Source organism: Hetaerina americana, unplaced genomic scaffold (assembly GCF_022747635.1).
Source record: "Hetaerina americana unplaced genomic scaffold, ioHetAmer1.1.p SCAF_8, whole genome shotgun sequence".
Classification (NCBI taxonomy): domain Eukaryota; kingdom Metazoa; phylum Arthropoda; class Insecta; order Odonata; family Calopterygidae; genus Hetaerina; species Hetaerina americana.
In genome coordinates this window covers 3,110,437-3,130,942 of record NW_027287427.1, presented here as the reverse complement: position 1 = coordinate 3,130,942, position 20,506 = coordinate 3,110,437, and the positions used below count along the sequence as shown (strand labels likewise).

At 46.9% G+C, this 20,506-nt stretch overlaps 2 protein-coding genes across 9 annotated transcripts in view; one reads left to right on the top strand and one right to left on the bottom strand.

The window, feature by feature from the left end:
• The window catches only part of rg (A kinase anchor protein rugose), a 1,244,182-nt gene that overhangs the window by 1,010,239 nt on the left and 213,437 nt on the right, over window positions 1–20,506 (top strand). The window lies entirely within an intron of this gene.
• On the bottom strand, window positions 6,763–9,481 carry LOC139697969 (protein mab-21). Its single transcript, XM_071596825.1, has one exon. The coding sequence runs from the start codon at window positions 8,905–8,907 to the stop codon at window positions 7,810–7,812; it is 1,098 nt and encodes a 365-aa protein (XP_071452926.1). The 5' UTR covers window positions 8,908–9,481; the 3' UTR covers window positions 6,763–7,809.

Here is a 20,506-nt window from a genome sequence, read left to right as displayed (position 1 = left end):
GTGCGTATTGATGAATTTTTGAAAAATAGCAATTCTCTCGAGATCGCCTACTGCTTCGGGAACACCGAAATGGAAAGTGTAGACTCGATTGAATACTTGGGCGTTACACTCACTCACGACGTCTCCTGGGTTGAACACATCCATGGGGAGAACGTGGACAAGGTAACAAAAAGTTTGGATTTATTAGAAGAATAAAGTTAATGAAATACTTTGGCCCCGGTGGAGGTGGGGTAACGTCGTTTGCCTGCAAACCCAGAGGTCGCCGGTTCGATAACTACCTATGTGGGTATTCCTCAATGTATCTAATTATGCTAGTCGTAATGAATGTTCAAAGTGCGATGTAAAGGCCACCTGCTTTTTTAAGGCTAATGCCAAATAAATAAATAAAATAAATATTGGGGAAATGTGACGAAAAGATCAAAGAAACATATTATCTTTTAATGGGTAGGCCTCGTCGTTATTATAAATTGGAGTAGCATATCAAAATTATCGGAGGAACTGGGCTAGGAATCACTCATGGAGCGAAGGTTAAATTACAGAGCATGTCTCCTGCATACATTGTACGGGCCTCTCGTTAGTAATGATGTTTAAAATGCATTATTACCCCATTGTGCTGCGGTACGAGAGATCATGTCAATAAAAGTAGAGAGATTAAGTGCAGAAGAGATAGATTTTAATATGTCATTTTGTCCACGAACGATATAAGGGTCAGAATAACGTTTTCCGACCGCGCTAAGGGGAAAAATTATATTGGAGCAAAAGCAGTCAGGTGTGTAATCACCCCCGGCCACGCACTCTGTCAGGGTATTATGTAAATAGAAATTTAAAACTCAAAGAGAAACAGCGCTTTACTTCTTGTATTTTTGCGTTCGGCTAAGATGATTATTTTTACGGCGAGAGAACGGGAAGTTCTCGCGGAGGGTGGACGGCGTTGGCCGGGTGAGAGGGCGGTGCCGTCGCAGAGAGAGCGCGCCCCGGAGGAATTCGTACCCGCTGCTTGGTGCAGATTTGCAAATATTTGCTTCTCATCGATCGCACGCGCACGGTGTTTTTATCGACGATTGTAATACCATATTGCCGTGAATTTATGTAATTTCTTATAGGAAACGGAGAAAATGCGAGCCAGCAAATGTATTTCTGTTTCCTTATTTTTATTTCGGAATTTGACGAAGAGGTGCTCGAAGTATTTGCTGCCATTTTGATAATTGTCGAGTGCGCTTCCGACAGATGAGCACTGCTTTCCCAGGTTTCTGCTCCACCCTCGCTGACCTCAACGTGGTCGCCTGGCAGCCGCCGCGGCGTTTCGTGCCGCGTCCGTCGCGTCGATTCGGGCAGAGCCCATTGCACGCGCGGTATTCCGTCCCCCCCCCCCTCGTTGCCGGAGGACCAACGGTTGTGGTTCCGGGAGTGAGGTACCATTCGAGGGAAGCGATGGATAAAAACGTTTTCCCAAGGTTTCATTGGACTTCGGACGCTTTCAGAGCAAAAAAACTGAAACTTCCCAATGGGATGCAAGGGAAAACATACATGAAAAAGTCATGCGTGTTGTGTAGGGGAATGTAGAATATTACATGACTCCCTGTGTTACAGGATACTTTCCAAGTGTGCAGTTAAAAAAACCCGATTCACTTCATATTCAATGAATTAAGATAAAGTTACTTAATTCCAAGAAACTGCGGGAGATGCCGCAACAGTAACATTTGACGGAGTCATCCGATAATATGCATTTCAATTAAACAATTACATACATACATACAAGGCTAGTCAAGGCGAATGATTTTTACACTCTAAAATTGTTGCATGAAGTTAATTAATTAAAATACATGTATTATTATTACCATTTTATTTTTCAAGTTCGCGCAAAACATTTGAGATAGTATCGGTACTTATGTTCAATTGCAGTAATTCTTGTTGTAATATACATGTTTTCTCCATAAACTTAAAAAATAAAATTTTAATTGTCCATCCGTTTTATATGAGAAGAGATGGATACTTCTAATTGACGTCATTTTGACTTTAAAAAGCTCCTTAACAGTCTTGTTAACCAAAGTCATTAAGATAGAACTTAGGCGCACGTATAAAGAGGTGTGGATGGATGTTGCCGGGATCCGATCGGCTCTCCTTCGGCGGCGATTTCGTCGGCGGAGGGCGGTTCGCGCCCGCGCCGCCGATAATCCATGCGATTCTTTCTCGCGGATTCCTGTTTCTCCGGAAATTACGGGAATGCTATGGGTTCCCATGGACGGTTACTACACGGATATGGATGTCCCGCTGAACATTGCCGCGAAAGTCCGACCACTTTTGTAAGCACCAGCGAAGTTAGTGTTCACGTTGGCGAAGAAAATTTTACTGTCCCTTGCTGTCGCTTGGAAATGCACACTTTTTGGACCTTTCTAACTTTCATAGAGCTGCGGGAAAGGGCACCAAGTAGTCACTTGAAATAAGTCACCAGTTGATGTGCGTTGAGATGAATGAAAGAATTAATTTTCTATTTTGCGGGTGGTTACCTAACACCCCTCGCCACACACCCTTGCCTTGGCCTGCGGGTCATTGTGTCGATGTAGATGAAATGCAAGTGGTTAATGTTGTAAAAAGCTTTTGCCTCAACCTGAATTCCTTCCGAGATCCTTCGTCATCAGATCGAACGGCTGAGGTAGTAATGCTACCGATGCGTCCTCATACTCGGTGATCCGAGGGCTTTTTCAAAGTAACTGCCCCTTATTTCCTCGCAATTCTTTGTATTTGTCAAAGCCAAACACGTTTTTGCTTAAACGTCGGGTTAAACCTTGAAGTATTGGCGTGACGCGCTTGCCTATGAAATTATATAATACGGCAATTGGTCACTGATAAACCTTTTCCTATACGAAGGCTCTAAAATTCAAAAAGGATGTCTCGGTAGCTTAGCAATAACTCTCTTTCTCCAAAACAAACGATGCGTACCCAGAGAAATATCGCTCCTCCCATTTAGGTTTCAGTGATTGGCAATTTCAAGCAAAAACGCGATTTTTTTTCATTATATTTGGCATTTACGTAGTGTTATACTTGATTCATGGTGTGTCCGTTACAATAACCTAAAAATGCTGCAGTCTACTTGAACACTTCAGTATGCATTAGCATCGCCATGACGAAAGTGAGGGGCAGGGGGTGTTAGGTCAGCAGCCGTTTGGACGATTGATTATTAATGGCATTCCGAGAGTTAATTTTGTCGCAGGCTATATCTCGAATCGTGCGAGGGGAAGTCATCCGTCATACCGATGTGTTCACGAGTCGATTTTTCAACGAGTGCCTTAGGATTCTTCATTCGTCCGCGTTGGACTCTGTTGAACGATACGTTTAAGTCGTCAATTAAAGAGCTTCCATTGTTTCTCAGTCCCGGATATTCAATGATATAATGTGACGCTTTCCATTCGTACATACAAAGATTATTTGCGAAAATGGATATACGAATAGACCTCTGTATAATTTTTTGATTGCGAAATAGAGTCCTTCTGACTTGGGTCGCGGACAATTTTTTTATTTTCAAGGTGGATTGTAGGCCTAGAGTAGAGTGCATCAAGCAAATAGCAATTTAAAGTCTGTATTAGGAGAGAGCTAAGGTTCAGAGTCACGGAGGCTTTAATGCAATTCGTTTTGAAGGATTGCGCGGAAAAACAACCGAACATCGAGAGTACACGGGCGTACTTGCTTTCGCAGTGTTTGTGAGCTCCGATGTGCGAAGTTCTCGTGGCTGTATCGTCGTGTACGTGTGGGCGTCCGACGTCGCTCCTCTGAGCGAGAAGTGATTTTGACCCTCGCTAAAATTGCTTGGGACGTTACAGACCTCGGTTAAAACGTAATGGCACGTTACTCCAATACTTTCCATTATTTAAATAAGACATTGGCGATGTTCAACCGGGCAAAGTCCAAGGTGTTTTCGAAAGAAACAGTTTTCTCGAAATTAAAAGCTAGATGCTCCCAAATTATTTTGTCCCATTTTTCAAGGAAATTAAGTCTAAAGGTAATTCACTCAAGAAACGATTCAGACGAAAGAGAGTAACCATATGTTCAGGAAACGCAAATTATTTTTTCTTCCAAAGCACTATGACCAAAGTCTCACCGAGAGCCTTCCGATTGGTAATTAATTATTATTTCCTTCATCTGATGCCAGATATTGAAATTTCACATTGTGGAATGGATCGTTTTCTGAAAAACATTAATCATAACAAATTCTCCGGACCCAATCGAATGCTAAGTGTTGGAATTCTAGAAACCGTATTTAAGTTAGTTAGTTCATATTCAAGTTAGTCGTATCTAGGAATCATATTAGAAATCGCTAGTAGAGCACAAGGTTCCCAGTGATTTGAAAATGACTACTGCAGTACCTCACAATTTGAAGACAGAGACGGAATGTAACCAAGTAATTACAGATCTATTTCCTTCATGTCCATATGATGCGAGAGCACGGCGCATTTAATCTTTGATTCGATAATGAGGCGTCTCGATAGTCATGGGTGAAAATTAATGAAAAGCAAGCACGATTTGCGATGGGGTTAATCCTGCCAGACGCAACTATCGCTTCATGATATTTTGGGTTATGGAGAAAATAATTCTCTAGTGAACGCGGTTTTTCTAGACTTTAAAAAATTCTTTCCACAAAACGCCTCATGGTGAACAACTCATGAAGCTAGAAGCATATGGCCGAGATAAACATATCCTGGGTCGGATTAAAGTCTTTTTGAATCGTCGGGTACTAAGAGCAATCATAGATGGAGTTAGCTGAAATGCACTAGAAGTTAATTCAGGTGTTCCCCAGGGAAGTGTTATCGGATCTCTTTTATTCCTTCTTTACTGTGATGGCATTAACTCCGTGGTTTTATGGTATGATACGCTCATTTGCCGTCTACGAGTGTTTTACACATAGCATATCCGTAGTCCTGAAGATTAGGTAGCCCTAGCAGATGATCGCAATGCAGCAAAACGTCGGTGCGACATTTAACAGTTAACCTTTAAAGGGGGTGCAGTGATGAATTGTTTGAATTGGAGCGGTTCCCTCCCGAGCGGCTATTGCATCAAAAATACCGAAAGAGAAAGTGTTGACTCGATAAATACTTCGGCGCTGCCCGTAATCACGGCCATAATTGGGTGAAATTAACGCGGGCAATATGTACCATGGGAATTTACACGGGAAATACCAGCTAGCAAAACATTTTGTGGAAATGTGACGAGAGCAATGCCGCTTTTCGCTATTTATACTTAATTTAGAAAATGTGTATGCTGATGATATATATGTAGGGGTCCTTATGAAGTTGGATTGATTGCCGTGCAGCGGAGAGGAGCTGGATTTTCAAAATTTTGTTTGGATAAAATTAGCAGAGTAGGTAAATTATTAGAGGGGCTAGCATGGGAGTCATTCCCGAAGCGTAGGTCATATTACTCTTTAAATCTCTTGCAGAAATTGGAGGCAAGTCATCTCGGCGATGACGCGGAAAATGTATTATTAGCCCCATCGAAGTGCGCTAGGAGATATTGCGAAAATAAGATTTGATTTGAGATCAAGTGCAGAACCGACTGATTTAAGACACAATATTTGTTGCAAAAGATGAGAGGGATCAGAATAACCACGAGGGACCATGTTTTGTGTAAAATTATTATCCAAATTTCATTTTAAGTTGCCTAGTATGTTGTCAATGTTTGATTTTACCTTGGTTTATCGCCCATTCTGCTATAAACAGCTCGTCTTTTATTCGCAGATAAGTGTTCGACAATTTGATTACCGTGTAGCACGTTCATGTACATAGTTATCATTATCTTAATTACTTGAATTATTTTACATTTTTAATGTAACTAACAATAAAAAAACAGGTATTTTTTTAATTTTTAATGTTGTATATGTTGAATTGCGAACGTGTGTTATGCGCGTGGTGTGGGGTGATGTCGTGGGGAATGGCTTCGCCAAATGTCGGTCGAGATTGCATTGACGGCGGGGGCGTGTCCCCGCGTGGCGTGGCTTGCAGCACAGGCGCTCGCCCTAGTAGGGGACCCCACTCTATCGGATTTTTTGTTTTGAACTGGTCTATAAAGCCCTTTCCCATGCAACCGCACGGTGTTTTTCTGCCTTGTGGGTATCGGGATGGTGCAGTGGCTAACGTACAGGCTTCCCACCGAGAGGGCTCGGGTTCAAATCCTGGGGACAACAAATATTTTTCAGTGGTATTTTAATCCCTACTTGAGGTGCTTTGTGATGATAACTTTGAGGGAGTGCGATGTCCGTCGGATGGGACGTTAAACTGCGGACCCCTTGGCGCCTTTCGTAAAGAGTACGCTAATGCCGACGCCGGGTTTCTCTCCACCCTCTATCCTTTCCCATCCATCAATAATGGCGCAAGTGACCTCAGCTGCCTCCCATAAAAACTTCTATTAATACTCTGGCTTGTTGACTTGAAATGCATTTTCCGAATCTGTTTGCCCTAGGATTTGATGTCTCCTGTGCTCCTTTTAGTTATCCGTTTATGGTTTCTTTTGGCCTTGTCATTTTTATTCTCGGTGAAGTAATGTAAACCATAGGGTGCTTGCATAATAATTAGGCGCTAGTTAAACACAGCGAAGACTCTTCGTGCAAGTAATTTCATCAAGGTATAAAATACAAGTGAAGTTTTAAACAAATTGATGGCAGCTTCGATGAAGTGGTGGACATGTTACTTCCACCTTATTGGAATGGACGCCGACCGGATAGAACACTGGGTGCCGAGTGTGCGGGGAAGGTGAGAGATGTTTGACCGATAGTGTTTGAATTAATTAGAAAAAACTTGCATGTTCACATCAATAATAATTTAATTAAAACAGGCAAATACTTATATACAACACCAGATCACATACCATACAAGCTTCATTGACTCATTATAGAAAATCTCTGCAAATGAAAATGGCTCAGCGGTGACACACGCACACTTAAACGTATGAAACCTCACAATAAATGTTCATTTAGGAATCATTCGCCGGAAAGAACATCATCAGGAAAATGAAGTCATCACGCGTACGTCGACCTGGTCTGCGAGGGAAAACATCCGTAGCGAGGGCAATAACAAATGGCTAAATAATGCTGAACATAGTGACTCGGCGGGGGGCAGCTGGACCACCGGGGAAGCATGTCGGAGGTCAACGCGGAGTCACGGTCGGTTGAACACCCAAATGGCAGAGGGAACATCAAAATTGTGGCAAATGTTGTTCAAAATGTACTTTACCTTATTCCTCACTCACTCACGACGGTCATACATCCACTCGTCATTTCCTACCTTATTTACTAGTGCGTTAAATGATCTAAGGTCTGTACGAATATGAACATCTCCATGCCTAATTAACAGACGAGTCTTCGGAGTGGGCATCAACATGGCACACACACTCACACATATACACACACACACACGCACCACTGAGCACAATGGAAAGACTATCGAGACACTACTCCCCGCGGCCCCGGGCGGATGCGGCCGCTCCTCCCGCCGGCCCGTCCGTCGCCTTCTCGGATCCCCTCCATCCCGGCTTGGGGGGCTCCTTGTAATCGCCGTAGATTTAATGGACATCCTTGCCCTTCGCGAATTCTTCCATAATTGGCCGTGAAGCCGTAAGGAAATAGGCGAAAGTTCTCGCACCACGTGGATCGGCGGAAAGCCAAGATTTGTCGGGCGATGTTTTTGGCGTCCGGAGCATATATTCCCTCCGCGGGAAGGGACCACCACGTGCTCCCGACCACCGCCACCGACGGCCCACCGATCCCGCGCAGGCGGGCCGCCGATCGCCGGCCACGGCTCGACCCCGCGCTCGGCGAGGTGTTCACAGCTTCTCGAGTGAGCGCGAGTTGGTGAGCAGCTCTCGCGTGAGCCTCCAGGCCTGCTTGGCGGCGTTCTCCAGGGAGCTGGGCGACTTGCCCTTGAAAAGGTCGAGGTTGGGCAGGAAGTAGTGAGGGCACCGGCGACACTGCAGGCACGAGATGAGCTGCAGCAAGATGCCGTTCATGCGGTCTCCCAGACACGACTCGTCCCACTCCATCTCCCGCGGGTGCTTCTCGCACTCGTAGAGGAGCAGCGTTTTCATGTGGTAGCACGAGACGGGGTTGCCGGGGAGGTCCAGGTGTCGATCCCTCAGCGTCTTGAGGATGCTGAGGCATCGGCGCCGGCACCCGCCCTGCAGAAGTCGGTTCTCCGCCTCCGAAAAGGACAGCACCCACGCGTCGCCCTCCATGGCCGACTGCTTGCCCTGCATCGCGACGCTCTCCTTGGAGAGCAGGTCGAAGCCCTCCGTCTTGACCTCCGCCACGAGGTTGGGGTGCGGCCACGGGATGTGCGGTATGGGCCAATGTGCCGCACTCCGAGGCCACACGCCGGAGCACTTGAACGCGGGCGTGATCTGCACGACGAACCGCTCCCGGATGCGGAGCCGCACCTCGGTCGTGTCCGCTATCATCTTGACCGAGTCGCGGTAGCTGCACTTGTCGCACGCCTGCGCCACGAGCGTCTGGAACCGGGAGCGGATCTTCCGCGCCGAGAGGTATCCGGAGGCCGTGATGAACTCCACCCAGAGGGACATGGAGCGCTTGCGGCCGTCGGAGAGCTTGAGCACGGCGCAGCCGGGCAGCGTGCCGTCATCGACGAAGTTGAACACGCCCATCTGGTTGAGGTAGAGCACCACCTCGAACTCGGAGGGCGCGACCACTTCGAGGCCCTCGTAGCGGCCGTTGCACTCGGTCAGCGAGGAGATGAAGCGCGGCTCCTGCACCTCGACCTCCTTGAGAACGTCCTGCACCACCTTGCACACCTCCCGGATGGTCTTCGCCACCTGCCCCTTGCGTGTCTGTACACGCTCCCCGTAGTACTTGTTCAGCTGGTAGAGCATCTTAGACTGCGCCGCCATCATGTCCGGCGGCACCAACATTGCGGATGGGGCCTCGACACACCCTCGGAGCCGCCGACTCAGGAAGACGTCGAAGGGGTCGGGCGAAATTGGGCACTCTCGTCGGGGTCAGAGCGTGCGGGTCGGTCGGCTGGTTGCTCGGAGGTCGGCTGATACACAGGGAGGAAGAAGACGAGGGGAGTCCGGAGGGGGGGGAGCGTCCTTATGAAGGGAGGGGCGGGGAAGGGTAGTACCTAGAGGGGGCGGGCACCTTTTTGGGTGCGGGGGTGGGTGGCTTCAAGCGGGGGTGGGGCCGGCGGCATCAGCCGCCCGGCGGCACTGTGCTTGCATCGTCCGCACCCGACGGTCGCTCACTCACGCTGCCACGTCCGAGGGCTCTCGAGCGAGCGCGGCCGGCCCGGTTGGTCGCAAACCCAAACACCTTCCTCGTATGCGTGCTCAACGTCTCATCCGCTGAGGCGGACTGATTGACCCACCCGACCAGATTGTTTCCCTCCCTCTCCTTCTCATACCATCTCTCTCCTTCTCTCCCTTTTTCCTCTCCTTCCCTCTCCCCATCCCATACCTCGCGTCAACTTCTCCCCGAAGCCACGCCCACTGGGCCCGCGCGCCCCGCCCATGGAGTGGTGCGGAGCAATCCCTCATCTCCTGCGTCGCGCCGTCGATAATCCCCGCCCACATTTAGGAGGGGTCACGAAGTCGGCCGGCGAATCGGAATGTGCAGTAGGCTGACCCAAGGAGGGCACGCCCACATGGCAACCCCTTGGGGAGGTTGTTATTTCGACTCGGTCTCCGGTACTCTTCCATGAAGAATGTCCTCGCTCCGCCACCTGCCCCCCTTTCCACTCCTGGAACCCTCACCCTCACGCCCCCCCCCCCCGCCCTCTCTCACTCACCGCCACTCCCCTTCGGAGTCTGCCCCCCCTCCCATTCGTGAGTAGTGTGTTACGTTGTGATTGTGTTTGTGTCAACACCCCCCTCCTCGCCTCCGCCCCCCTGTGGGCCCTCGCGGGACCAGCGTGCGAGGGGAGGGCATCCCCGCGCCGCAGGAGGCCTGCGCGGGAAGGCGGAGGACACTTCCGTCCATCCGTCATGACCGGCCGACGCGGATGCGGGGACGCCGGCAGGTAAGCGTGGCCTGCCTGCCCAGTGGCGCCCCGCAGTTGCCCTCCGGGATGCGTGCGGCCCGTTTGGTTGCGCCCTCGAGGTTGGCGTCGCCGCACTCCGACGTGAATGCCATGGCTGGTGCGGCAATGTCTCGAAGCCCTCGCGGGGTCAATGATTGCTACGTAGCCGAAGACGCGGCGACCCCTGGGGGCACAAAAATGCTCGTTGACGCGGTGGGGGGATTGACGTTGTGGTAGTTGATTGTCAGATTGAGAGAGTGAGGTGGACGGAACGGAAAACAAGCGACGGTGAGTCTCGGTGAGGGAGGTGTTTAGGGAGAAACTCAAAAAGAGGCAGGAACGGTACGTAAATGCAGTGCGTTTCGTTATGCTATAGAAGACAGCGATGTCACTGTTAGGTAAGACGCTTTGGGAAGGAAAAGAAATGGCATTATAAACGGGATTAATAGTTGCAGGTAGTGTGCGGGGTTGGAGTGTTCATATTAGCGTAGGGTTCTCGTATGGTTGGTTGTGTCAGGTGAGTTTTGGAAGTATTGCGGTGGATAGTCCGAACCGCACCTTAACCGATAGACTTCCATCGCCCCACTCCGTGTCCTTCGTTGCCGACTGGGGTGCGGCGACGCTCTCGGCCGTGATTCATGTTACGGCCGCGCTGCAGACGGCGAGGCTCGCGAGGAAAGGTGCTGGTCTTCCCTCGTACCCTGCCTCTCCACCCCTTGAATGATCGCTTCTGAAATTGCCTCATAATGAGATCACCCAAGCAGCCAAATACGCCACAATATCGACAGATTAATACCTTCCGCTTTCGTTGCACAGTCGTGATTGATTCATATGCATCTACTTAATACCCCGCTAGCCGCCGCAAGGGCGTGTGGCGGGGGGAGTTAGGACACCACCCGTCATTGAGAAAAAAACCGCATGCAAAAGCCGTAAATGTATACAAACCACAAACAAAACATGGAATGTATTCATGCAAAAACCTTTACAACCCACACACTTGCAAACACACAAAAACTAACAACTGACATACACAAACGCCTACAAATATACCTGATATCTTTGCAGTGTTTAACTTTGTTACGACTTGTAAATTCAATGTTTTTAATATTTCTAAAGTGACTTCGATTTCTTACTATTATGATTTCTGATTTTTCGGGGAAAGAATGAGTATTTGTATCTATATGACCTGGAATCTATCTCCCTTATTTTATCTTTGTGGTCTGATCTACCCAAGTAGTGTGGGGCCATTATAATTCCTTCAGTGTCATAGTTAAACTCTTTTGTTCTGAACCTTTCGAAAAGTCTAAGTCTCGCTTGATCTGTTCATATTTCAAGTGGCTCCCAGCCTAAATCCCCTAAGAGCCCTGTCACACTTGTGTTCTTATCATAACAAAATTTAACGAATCTAGCGGATTTTCTCTGGACTTTATCTGATTCTTTTTGCCAAATTTTCTCCCAAGCATCCCAAATACTTGCGGCGTATTCCAAATGAGGTCTAACTGGAGCAAAATAACACCTCTCTTTAACTTTCTCATTACATTTCCCCACCACCCGTTTTATGAAGCCAAGTTTCTTTAAAGCTGATCCGCATATTGTCCTGATATGTGCTCCCCATGAAAGGCGTGGTGTTAGAACTACCCCCAAATCCTGAACTTGGTTGGCCGTAGTCAATACTGAACCCTCTATTTCGTAGTTTATGCCCTGTTCGGGACTTCCTTTGTTCCCAAATTTTAAAACTGCGAAGTGATTCGTTTTTTCGCTAAATCCATCGGCAGCTGAGCTTACATAAATTCACTTTCTTTTGAGTGCAAAGGAAAATGTTGACTCGTAAATATGTGTACTCTGCAACCCCTTGGCCGTTCGGGGTTGAAATTCGATTGGTGCATGCGGTATCTCGCTCCCGTAGTGGCGCTCATCTGGATTTGCGGGGACGTATCAGCAAACGCACGAGTGAAGATTAATGATACGCCACCGACCATCTCTCCTCAATCTAATATGAATAATATTTTCCTTTCAATTAATCTCCATGGCTGCCTTCCCTAGATCAAATAAACACTACCCTAATCCTACTTTCCTGTCCTAACTTTCTAACATAATTCCCCAAACTCAAAAATCACTCCTAAAATAATTACCTCCCTTCATACGCCCTGCTTACAGAGGAACTTAGTTCCGGGGAATAGGTGAAGGGATATACCAATACTATCATGGCCTTGGTGGCTCTTGTCTCAAGCGATATTTTATTATTATTATATAATCATGTTGCTCTATCTAAACAATGATACAGGTGGTATTTTACTTAAATACGACATCCACATGATACCCTGCAATCCACCAAGAAGGTGTGTGGCAGGGGGGGTATCGACGTGAGGCATCCACAACAACCGAGCAGACGAAGTCTCGCGCAATGTACGAGGCACAATTACAGAAAAAAATATTTCGACCTGCAATGAACTAGTAAACACTAATCAGAAACAAGAAAAATGCACATTGTACCAAGCACCACTTCTAGTAAAGTGATGCAAAAAGAGTGATATGTTTATTGTCAAATTTTCGCCTCATCTACTTTAAAATATATGTACTCATAGTTGATTATACGTCGTCGTCATTCACACGCACGCACACAGATGCAAATATGCAAATTCAAGCACTTTACCCTCACGCATACCCACGCACATGTATATCGGGGAATCGATCGCACTCAAATTTATCTGGGGGAATTCAGTCTAAAAATTTAATCGCATTTTTGATATAGATTCATTCTTTTTATTCCTAGAAAAATTAACTGGTGACTTAAAGTTTAAATTAACATATTTCAGTGCATAGACGTTTAACGTCCGCATAACTTTATGACGCGAGGAAGACTTACACTAAAAAATGACGGTAAATTTTTGACGACATGGTGTACATTTAATTATAAGAGCGGAAAATACTAAAAAATAATACTTTATTTCACGTTGCTTTGGGGACTTTATCTACCAAATGGAGAGAAAGTGAGGTATTTGCGAGAAATGAAAAGAGAGTGGAGTAGATGTGATATTGAGAATGGCTCTGGAACGTTAAAGGAAACATGTGAGTCGGCGGAGAGGATGCCTCGGGTAGGTGAGGTGAATGAAGGAAAAGAGGGGCCATGCTGGAAGCTGGTGCCCCAACACCCGCGACACGCACGCCCCTCCCGCGCGTCACGTACAGAAGAATGGAGGTGAAAAATGCGTGCAGTTAAAAGAGTGATTAATGTTATTGCAGGTCGTTGCGGAGTATTCCATGTCATGTGTAAGGCGGGGCATGTGGATGTAATCGTTCTTAGCCCTTGGGTCCATCCTTCCTTGCCCTCTTAGACTTACCTTGGCAATTAATATATTACAATAAAAATATTTTACCAAAGTATAACTGATGATTTCCGGCGTAGCGTTATGGAATCGATTTATATTGGAAATGGAAAATAGTAATTTATCAGTGGAATCACCAATTTACTATTTTTCATTTCCAATTTTACCAATGATTCGAGGTATTTGTCCAATCGTCCACTGAGTCAGAATCGTCAGAGTGGGGAGCCAAAGGATTGCCCTCCGAGGGAGACACTCTTTGCGAACGAAAGAAAGGATGGAAACAAAAAGAAGTTCAATGATGCCTGTCACCTGATAGTACTATTTATTCCCTGATTTTTGTGGGTCGCCACTGCTATCGGCTCATAATTGTTCCCGGGTCTTTCATCTCAAGCGCATCCCTGTTGATATAAACCTCAAGAACCTTGAATTCATGGTCTCGTCTTTCACAATTAAGTGACGGTTTTGGAAATATGCTGGACGTTTTCAGAGAAACGATCCATCTCACATTTGGTGTGGAGATAGTCGGCCTAGATTCTCGACTTATCCCCCCCCCCGTGGGCCTCGCCTCTGCCGCGCCGAGTGGTGCCTCTCCCGACTGTGGCCGTCACGGTGACCCGCGACCCCCCCCCCGATAACTCACCTCTGCGGCTGACCAACCCTTTCCACCAGTGATCCCCGACATCTGAAGTGAAACCCGGCGATATGGAAAACGCCACAGTGAGAAAAACCTGTACCTTCTTAACCGGTACATTACCAGCAATAATATTAATAATAATTAATAAGCGATGGTATGAATGATTATCATTTGTCATGAATAAATATCATTAGTTTATGTGCGTGTAATTGCGACGGCAGTCGGAAAAAATGTGCTGAATTGAATGAGCTGAGGATATTCGCAAGTAACGGAAGGTTTTCCGTGCTGCGCGTTGGATAATGCCGTCGATCGTCGCATGCCGGCCGGCGTCACAGCCGTCACCTAGCTTCGATGAGCCATTAGGAAATAAATCAGTGTTCGCAGTGTAATCTCGGTCGAGCGTCGCAATCATCCCATGGAGAGGCGATGCTGCATGCGATTGTCACAGAGAGAGAGAGCGAGAGAGAGAGTTGGCAAACAGAGAGACACTCACTCCAACTCGGAATTCCTCGGTTGGGCGAATGCCAACCGATTCCATTGATCTAAGCGAACCGAAACCGTCACTTGGTTCTGCCGTGGCGCTCAGCGGGGATGCGCGAGCCCTGCGGAATCGCCGGCCACTGAAGCAACGTTGGCGGGCAGGGTCTCTCACCGCCGTGCTTTCCCCAATCGGGCCTCGGAAAAATTGATCCAAACATCGGTCGAGTGGGAAAAGAGGCCGTTTCTCGCGACTTCCCTTGCCTCGATTCATTGCCTCGGCGTCAAAATTGAACCGATGCGATGCGTGCGAGTATTCAGGATGGGGACTTTCATGTCTGACTCGAGCGACACTTTACCATAGTCGACTACTGTTTCGTCCCCTCATTCGTTTTGTGAAACTCTCTTCTTCAATACAAACAACCACGTCCGGTGGCGTAGTCGGCGGCCACAGGCTGAAGTTCCTTAGAACGTTGGGCTACTGACCGAGGGGTGACCGGATCGAATCCCGTGTGTCCCGCCTGTGCGCTAACGAAAACCCCGGCCTTAATTCAGGGTTTGCTATTTCCTGCATTGTTGGTGGGATCCCGAAGGTTGGCGAAGGGAACGTTGGACCGATTGACACCCCTGAGGGTTAGTGCCCTGTGGATCAACACGGGTTCCTCACACGGCGGGTGTTTCAATCCGCAGCATGTTCCATGCCGCAATCTAGGCCCCCTCTGCGCGATTGTCGTGGGTATAATGGAGACCTTGGGTCGATTGTCGTGTGTATGTATAATGGAGATGCCCTCGGGGACTCATCGAATGTGTTTCCCTTCGTCAGGTTCACATTTGAGAGACGGCCGTCCGTGCAGTGCGCGGTAATCATGCCCGAGTATGCTGCCTTCGTGGTAATTTGCGGATTATTTTCCAAGTTCTGCAGTTGCTGATATATTTCGGGTTTTTCCCTGCAGACTCCATGCAGCTGCTGTATGCCCGGAGCTATCTATCTCTTGAGTCTCCATTGCCCCTCGCCTTCATCACCCATGCCCTGGGCGCGCGCGGGGGGACGCAAAAGAACGCCTACTGAATTGGGAACACCGAAATGGAATGTGTAGACTCAATAAAATACCCAGGCGTTACCCTCACTTACGACCTCTCCTGGGTGAAACAAACATGGGGAATATGTGGGCATACCTACAAAAATTTAGGATTTATTGGAAGAGTACAGTTTAAAGGTGGGGTAAAGGTCAAAGAAAAATATTATCTGTCGTTGGTTAGGCCTCATTTAGAATATGCTGCCGGTATATGGGATCCTCACGAAGTTGAATTGATTTCCGAATTGGATCGTGTGCAGCGCAGAGGAGCTAGATTTGTAAAACGTTGTTATGATAAACTTAGTAGCGTATCCAAAATATTAGAGCAGCTGGGCTGGGAATCACTCAATGGAGCGAAGGTTAAATTGCAGATTGAAGCTCTTGCATAAATTGGAAGGAGGTATTTTTAACAGTGATGTTGAAAATGTATTATTAACACCATCGCACTACGGCAGGAGAAATTATTCCAATAAAATAAGGGAAACTAAGTATAGAACAGATAAATTTAAGATGTCATTATTTCCATGAACGATAGGGGATCTTAATAACATTGTTCGACTGCGGTAGGGTCATGTTCGGGTAAAATTATTGTGGTGTGTATTCACCCCCTGCCACACACCCTGGCGGTTGCTTGCGTGTTATATAAATAAAAATAAATAAATAAGGGGTTGCTCGCCGTGGGCGCCCCGAGGAGCGGTGGAGCGCTGCAGACGGTTGAGTATCACCCCTCGTTTGGGAGGATGGCCATTCAGAGGATTATGGGTGATGGTCACATAAACTGTCGGTGAAAAAGTCGCAAGGACGCCGATTCCCCATTCTGATGCCCCGCAACGACACAGCCCTTTAAGCGGAAGGATGCTCTTATAAGGAAAACATACGAGTCGCGAAATCATACCTGCGGAATATAAAAATTGTTTAGATTGAAAGTGAGCGTTGCTGTTTAATTTTTCTTATAAGATTCTTATTCCTTGTGGCTCTCCTATTTGAAGCAGCTGTTGAACTCGTTGCTGTTTCTTCATTGTGCTGATATTCAACTGATTTTTTACAATCGATTCTGGGGAATGGAGACTTTAAAAATACATTTAATTCCGGCATTACTTACAGTATGCATACCTACTATCGATGGGTTAAAGGAACAGTATTTTAATGTGCTAAATTGTTATGCAAGATCTGTTCCAAAAAAGATGATACGTTTGAATAAATACTTGATTTATTTTGTTACCCTTTTAATAACGTCTATCGCCTTCAAAATACAGCCCTTGCCTGCCAAAATAACGTTCTCTCCATCCTTTGAAAGCCTCCTTGAACATTTATTTCGGGATAGCCTTTTAAGTCTGCGGTACAATATTGTGTGATGCCTTCAATAGTTTTATATCGGCGTCCTTTCAAGAAGGATTTCAAGTAAGGAAAGAGGGAAAAGCCCTCTGGAGCAAGATCTAGAGAGCTGGGGGATCACCGGTGTGCTGTTTTTGACCAAATATTCGGTAACAGTCAGTGATGTGTGCGCCGGTGCGTTGTCGTGATGAAAGCACCAAGACTTTTTTCTCCACATTTGTGGTCTCTGCTACAACATGGCGTGTCTTAAAACTTCTTATAGCCACTATATAGTGCTGTCCAGTCACTGTTTGTCCTTTGGGGACATATGCTTAAAGAATAATCCCTTCCTAGTCGAAGAAAACGATCAACATCACCTTCTCTTTCGATCGCGACATGCGAGCTTTTTTGGGTCGTGGGGAAGATGGGTCCTTCCACAGTAAAGACTAGTCTTTGGTTTTTATATTTTAAAACCATAAACCCAGGTTTCTACGACCTTGACGAGTTTTTTTAAGACGTTTCGGTCGTCGTTTGAACGATCGAGCAGTCCCTGGCAGATGTCAAGACGTTTTTGCTTCTGTTCATCCGACATGACACTAAGAGGCACGCAAATTTGTACGCGACGCGCTGCATGCCCAAAATTTCTGTCAAAATGGCGAAACACGATCCAGACGAATGGCAATATCTCTAACCGTGAACTTAAGGTCAGCACGCCCTAAATTATTCACACTCATGACGTGGGCGTTGTTTGTTGACGTCGTTGGTCGTCCACTTCTCAGTTCTTCATCGGTCGAGGTTTGTCCGGACTGGAAGAAGTTGTACCAACCAGAACACTGTGCCCGACTCATAGATTCATTGCCGAATGCCTCTCGAATCATTGCATTAGTTTCAGTTGTATTTTTTCCGAGGTTGAAACAAAGTTCAATGCACACGCGCTGCTCCTCCAGCACCTTCATTTTCATCGACACAAGAATTTGTACAGTAAGCGTGAGAAAGCTCAGACAAGAATCGCTGTTGTGCGGAGACAAGTCAAGATAGGGCTACGAGCCAGGCGGTGTTTTACTTCTCACAGACGCCGCTATAAGGCGACACACGATATCGATTGTGATCAGTCAAGCAGTTCGCGCGTAGAAAGACCTGTCTCATCATTTTCGGCATAGACCGTGTATGTAGTTTTAATGAATTGACTTCTACATCTACATAATACTCCGCAAGCCGCCACAAGGGCGCATGGCGGGTGTTGTAAGGTCACCAGCCATGTATGCAAAATAACAATCATGTTGCTTCTCCACAAATATTAGTTTGTTCACTCACTGGAAGAAAGATAACGGAAAAGAAGGTACTTACGTGCAATAATATTCAATTACAGGAAACGTATATCATGCGGGAAGAGTGTTTTTTACATAGTAACCTGCAAGCTACCCTCGAAATATATGGCAGGGGGTGATTACACAACAGACTACCCTTAACCCAAAACACCTTTTCCTTCTTGCGCGGTCCGACAACGTTATTCAGACCCCTTATCATTCGTGGGAGAAAATGCATCTTTAATCTATCTGTTCTACACTTGATCTCTCTAATATTTTTGACATGATCTCTCCTACCGTAGTACGATGGGGGCAATAAAACATTTTCAACGTCACTGCTAAAGAGATATCCTTCAAATGCATGAAAGAGATTTAATCTGTAATTTAACCTTCGCTCCGTGAGTGATTCCAAGCCTAGCTGTAAGCCTAACTGTAATAGTTTGGACACCACTAAGTTTATTTTAACAACAGTTTACAAATCAAGCACCTCTACGCTGCACGCAATTCAGTTCGGCAATCAATCCAGCTCCATGAGGATCCCCTATATTAGCAGCACATTCCAAATGAGGTCTGACGAGCGAAAGGTATCATTTCTCTTTCGCCTTTGCATCACATTTACCCAACGCTCTTCTAATATATCTCAATTTATTGTTATCTTGTCCACGCATTCCCCCTAGTATATGTTTCACCCCGGAGAGGTCTTGAGTGAGGTTAACGCCTAAGTATTTAATAAGGTAGACTAGCTCTACAGCTTTTTTCTTTCACTGAACACCTAGCTCTTTCAAAACCGTTGTCTGCAACGGCCGTTACTCGATCACATTGGCCGGTGTTGGCATAATTAGGGCAAGATCGGCTAATTTAGTTCCCATTCGAGTTCTCAGATGTCGCGATGTTATGTTTATCCATTGTCCTTTCTAAAAATAACGCGTCTCGTGTGAAAATATGTCGCCACAGCGTGTTAATTTGAATGGTTATGGTATAGGAAGGAACTATGAGCCCCTTCATGTATCTTTTTTTCGTAATTTAGTGGTTGACATTTAAAAAAAATCGGATCGTGGTTCCATTTATGCATCACTTCAACGTGTAGTTACTTGCTGGAACTCAACATCATGCCCATGGGAACGTTTTGTAATATTTTCGGGCTGCTTTGAAACATTCACTCATAGAAAGGCCTACAATGCACCCTCTTAGCAATCCTTGGGGGTTGGGGGGGGGGGTTAGTGTGATCCCATGAGAGGAGTTGAATGGGGGAGAGCCCGAATTGGCCCCTTGCCTGAGCCTCTTGACAGGGACCCTCCTCTCTCCAGGGAGAGAGAGTTGCACGCGTGAAGAACCCCTTTGTCGGCCGCTGCCCCGGTCGCCACTCCCCCCCCCCTCCCGGTCGCCGCCACCCCCCTCCCGGTCGCCGCCACCCCCCTCCCCGCAGCCAACCCCCCCTGGGGAAACGACGGCGCGGCGTCGGAGGGCGGCGGGGCAAGGCGGCTGGCGCCGACCTCCCTGAGGCGAGGCTTATACGAACTGGAATATGTTGTGCGGCGTTTTCGGCTGACCGTCAACATCTACACAATACCGCCAACAAGCCGCCGCAGGAGCGTGTGGCGGGGGGTGTTAAGTCACTACCCGTAAAAGAGAATAAAACCACATATTCATGCAAACCTATTCCCCACATAGGCGCATATATTCATGAGAAAACCTATTTAACTTACGCGCATGCAAATACTTATGCCATCAACTAACATACACACGCACATACAAATTTAGTGAAGAATCTATCCATTTACGTGGCAAATTAGAATTGAAGAGTAAGACGGGGAAGTTTTACTATCGCATGGACATGCAACTCACGGTCTCCGCCCCCAAAGACACAGACAGGTGGGGAATGTGACACACCGGGCGGCGGAGGGCACAGATCACTTGTCGTGCGCCGTCTGTGCAGGACAGGTGATAACGATGCATCGGGCAATGCAACTCATTCTGAAAGTGCGAATGCGGAGTGAGCCCACAAGTCCACTCTCTGGGGGAAATCGCGTTCGTCATGAGTGTAAGGATTGGCGTTATTGAATTCTTGCTCGTATTTAGTATCCCTTTTGAGGGGCAATAGAAACGCTTGCCCTGAAAAGGCGATGTTTGTGTCCTGCACGCGACTTGCCCATGCGCTTGTCGGTGCTTCATGAAAGAGCATGCCGAATCAGATGGCTTAAACCCATCGAACGAATCTTCAAGTGCGTTTTATCCGTATCAGTAGTATCTAGAGACAGCTTTAGTTTGTTTAGCATAGAATAAGGTTCACCGGTGAGAGCCTATTTATTTTCATTATGTGATGTATAAATTTCAATTATTTTTGCATGGTTGACTGAAG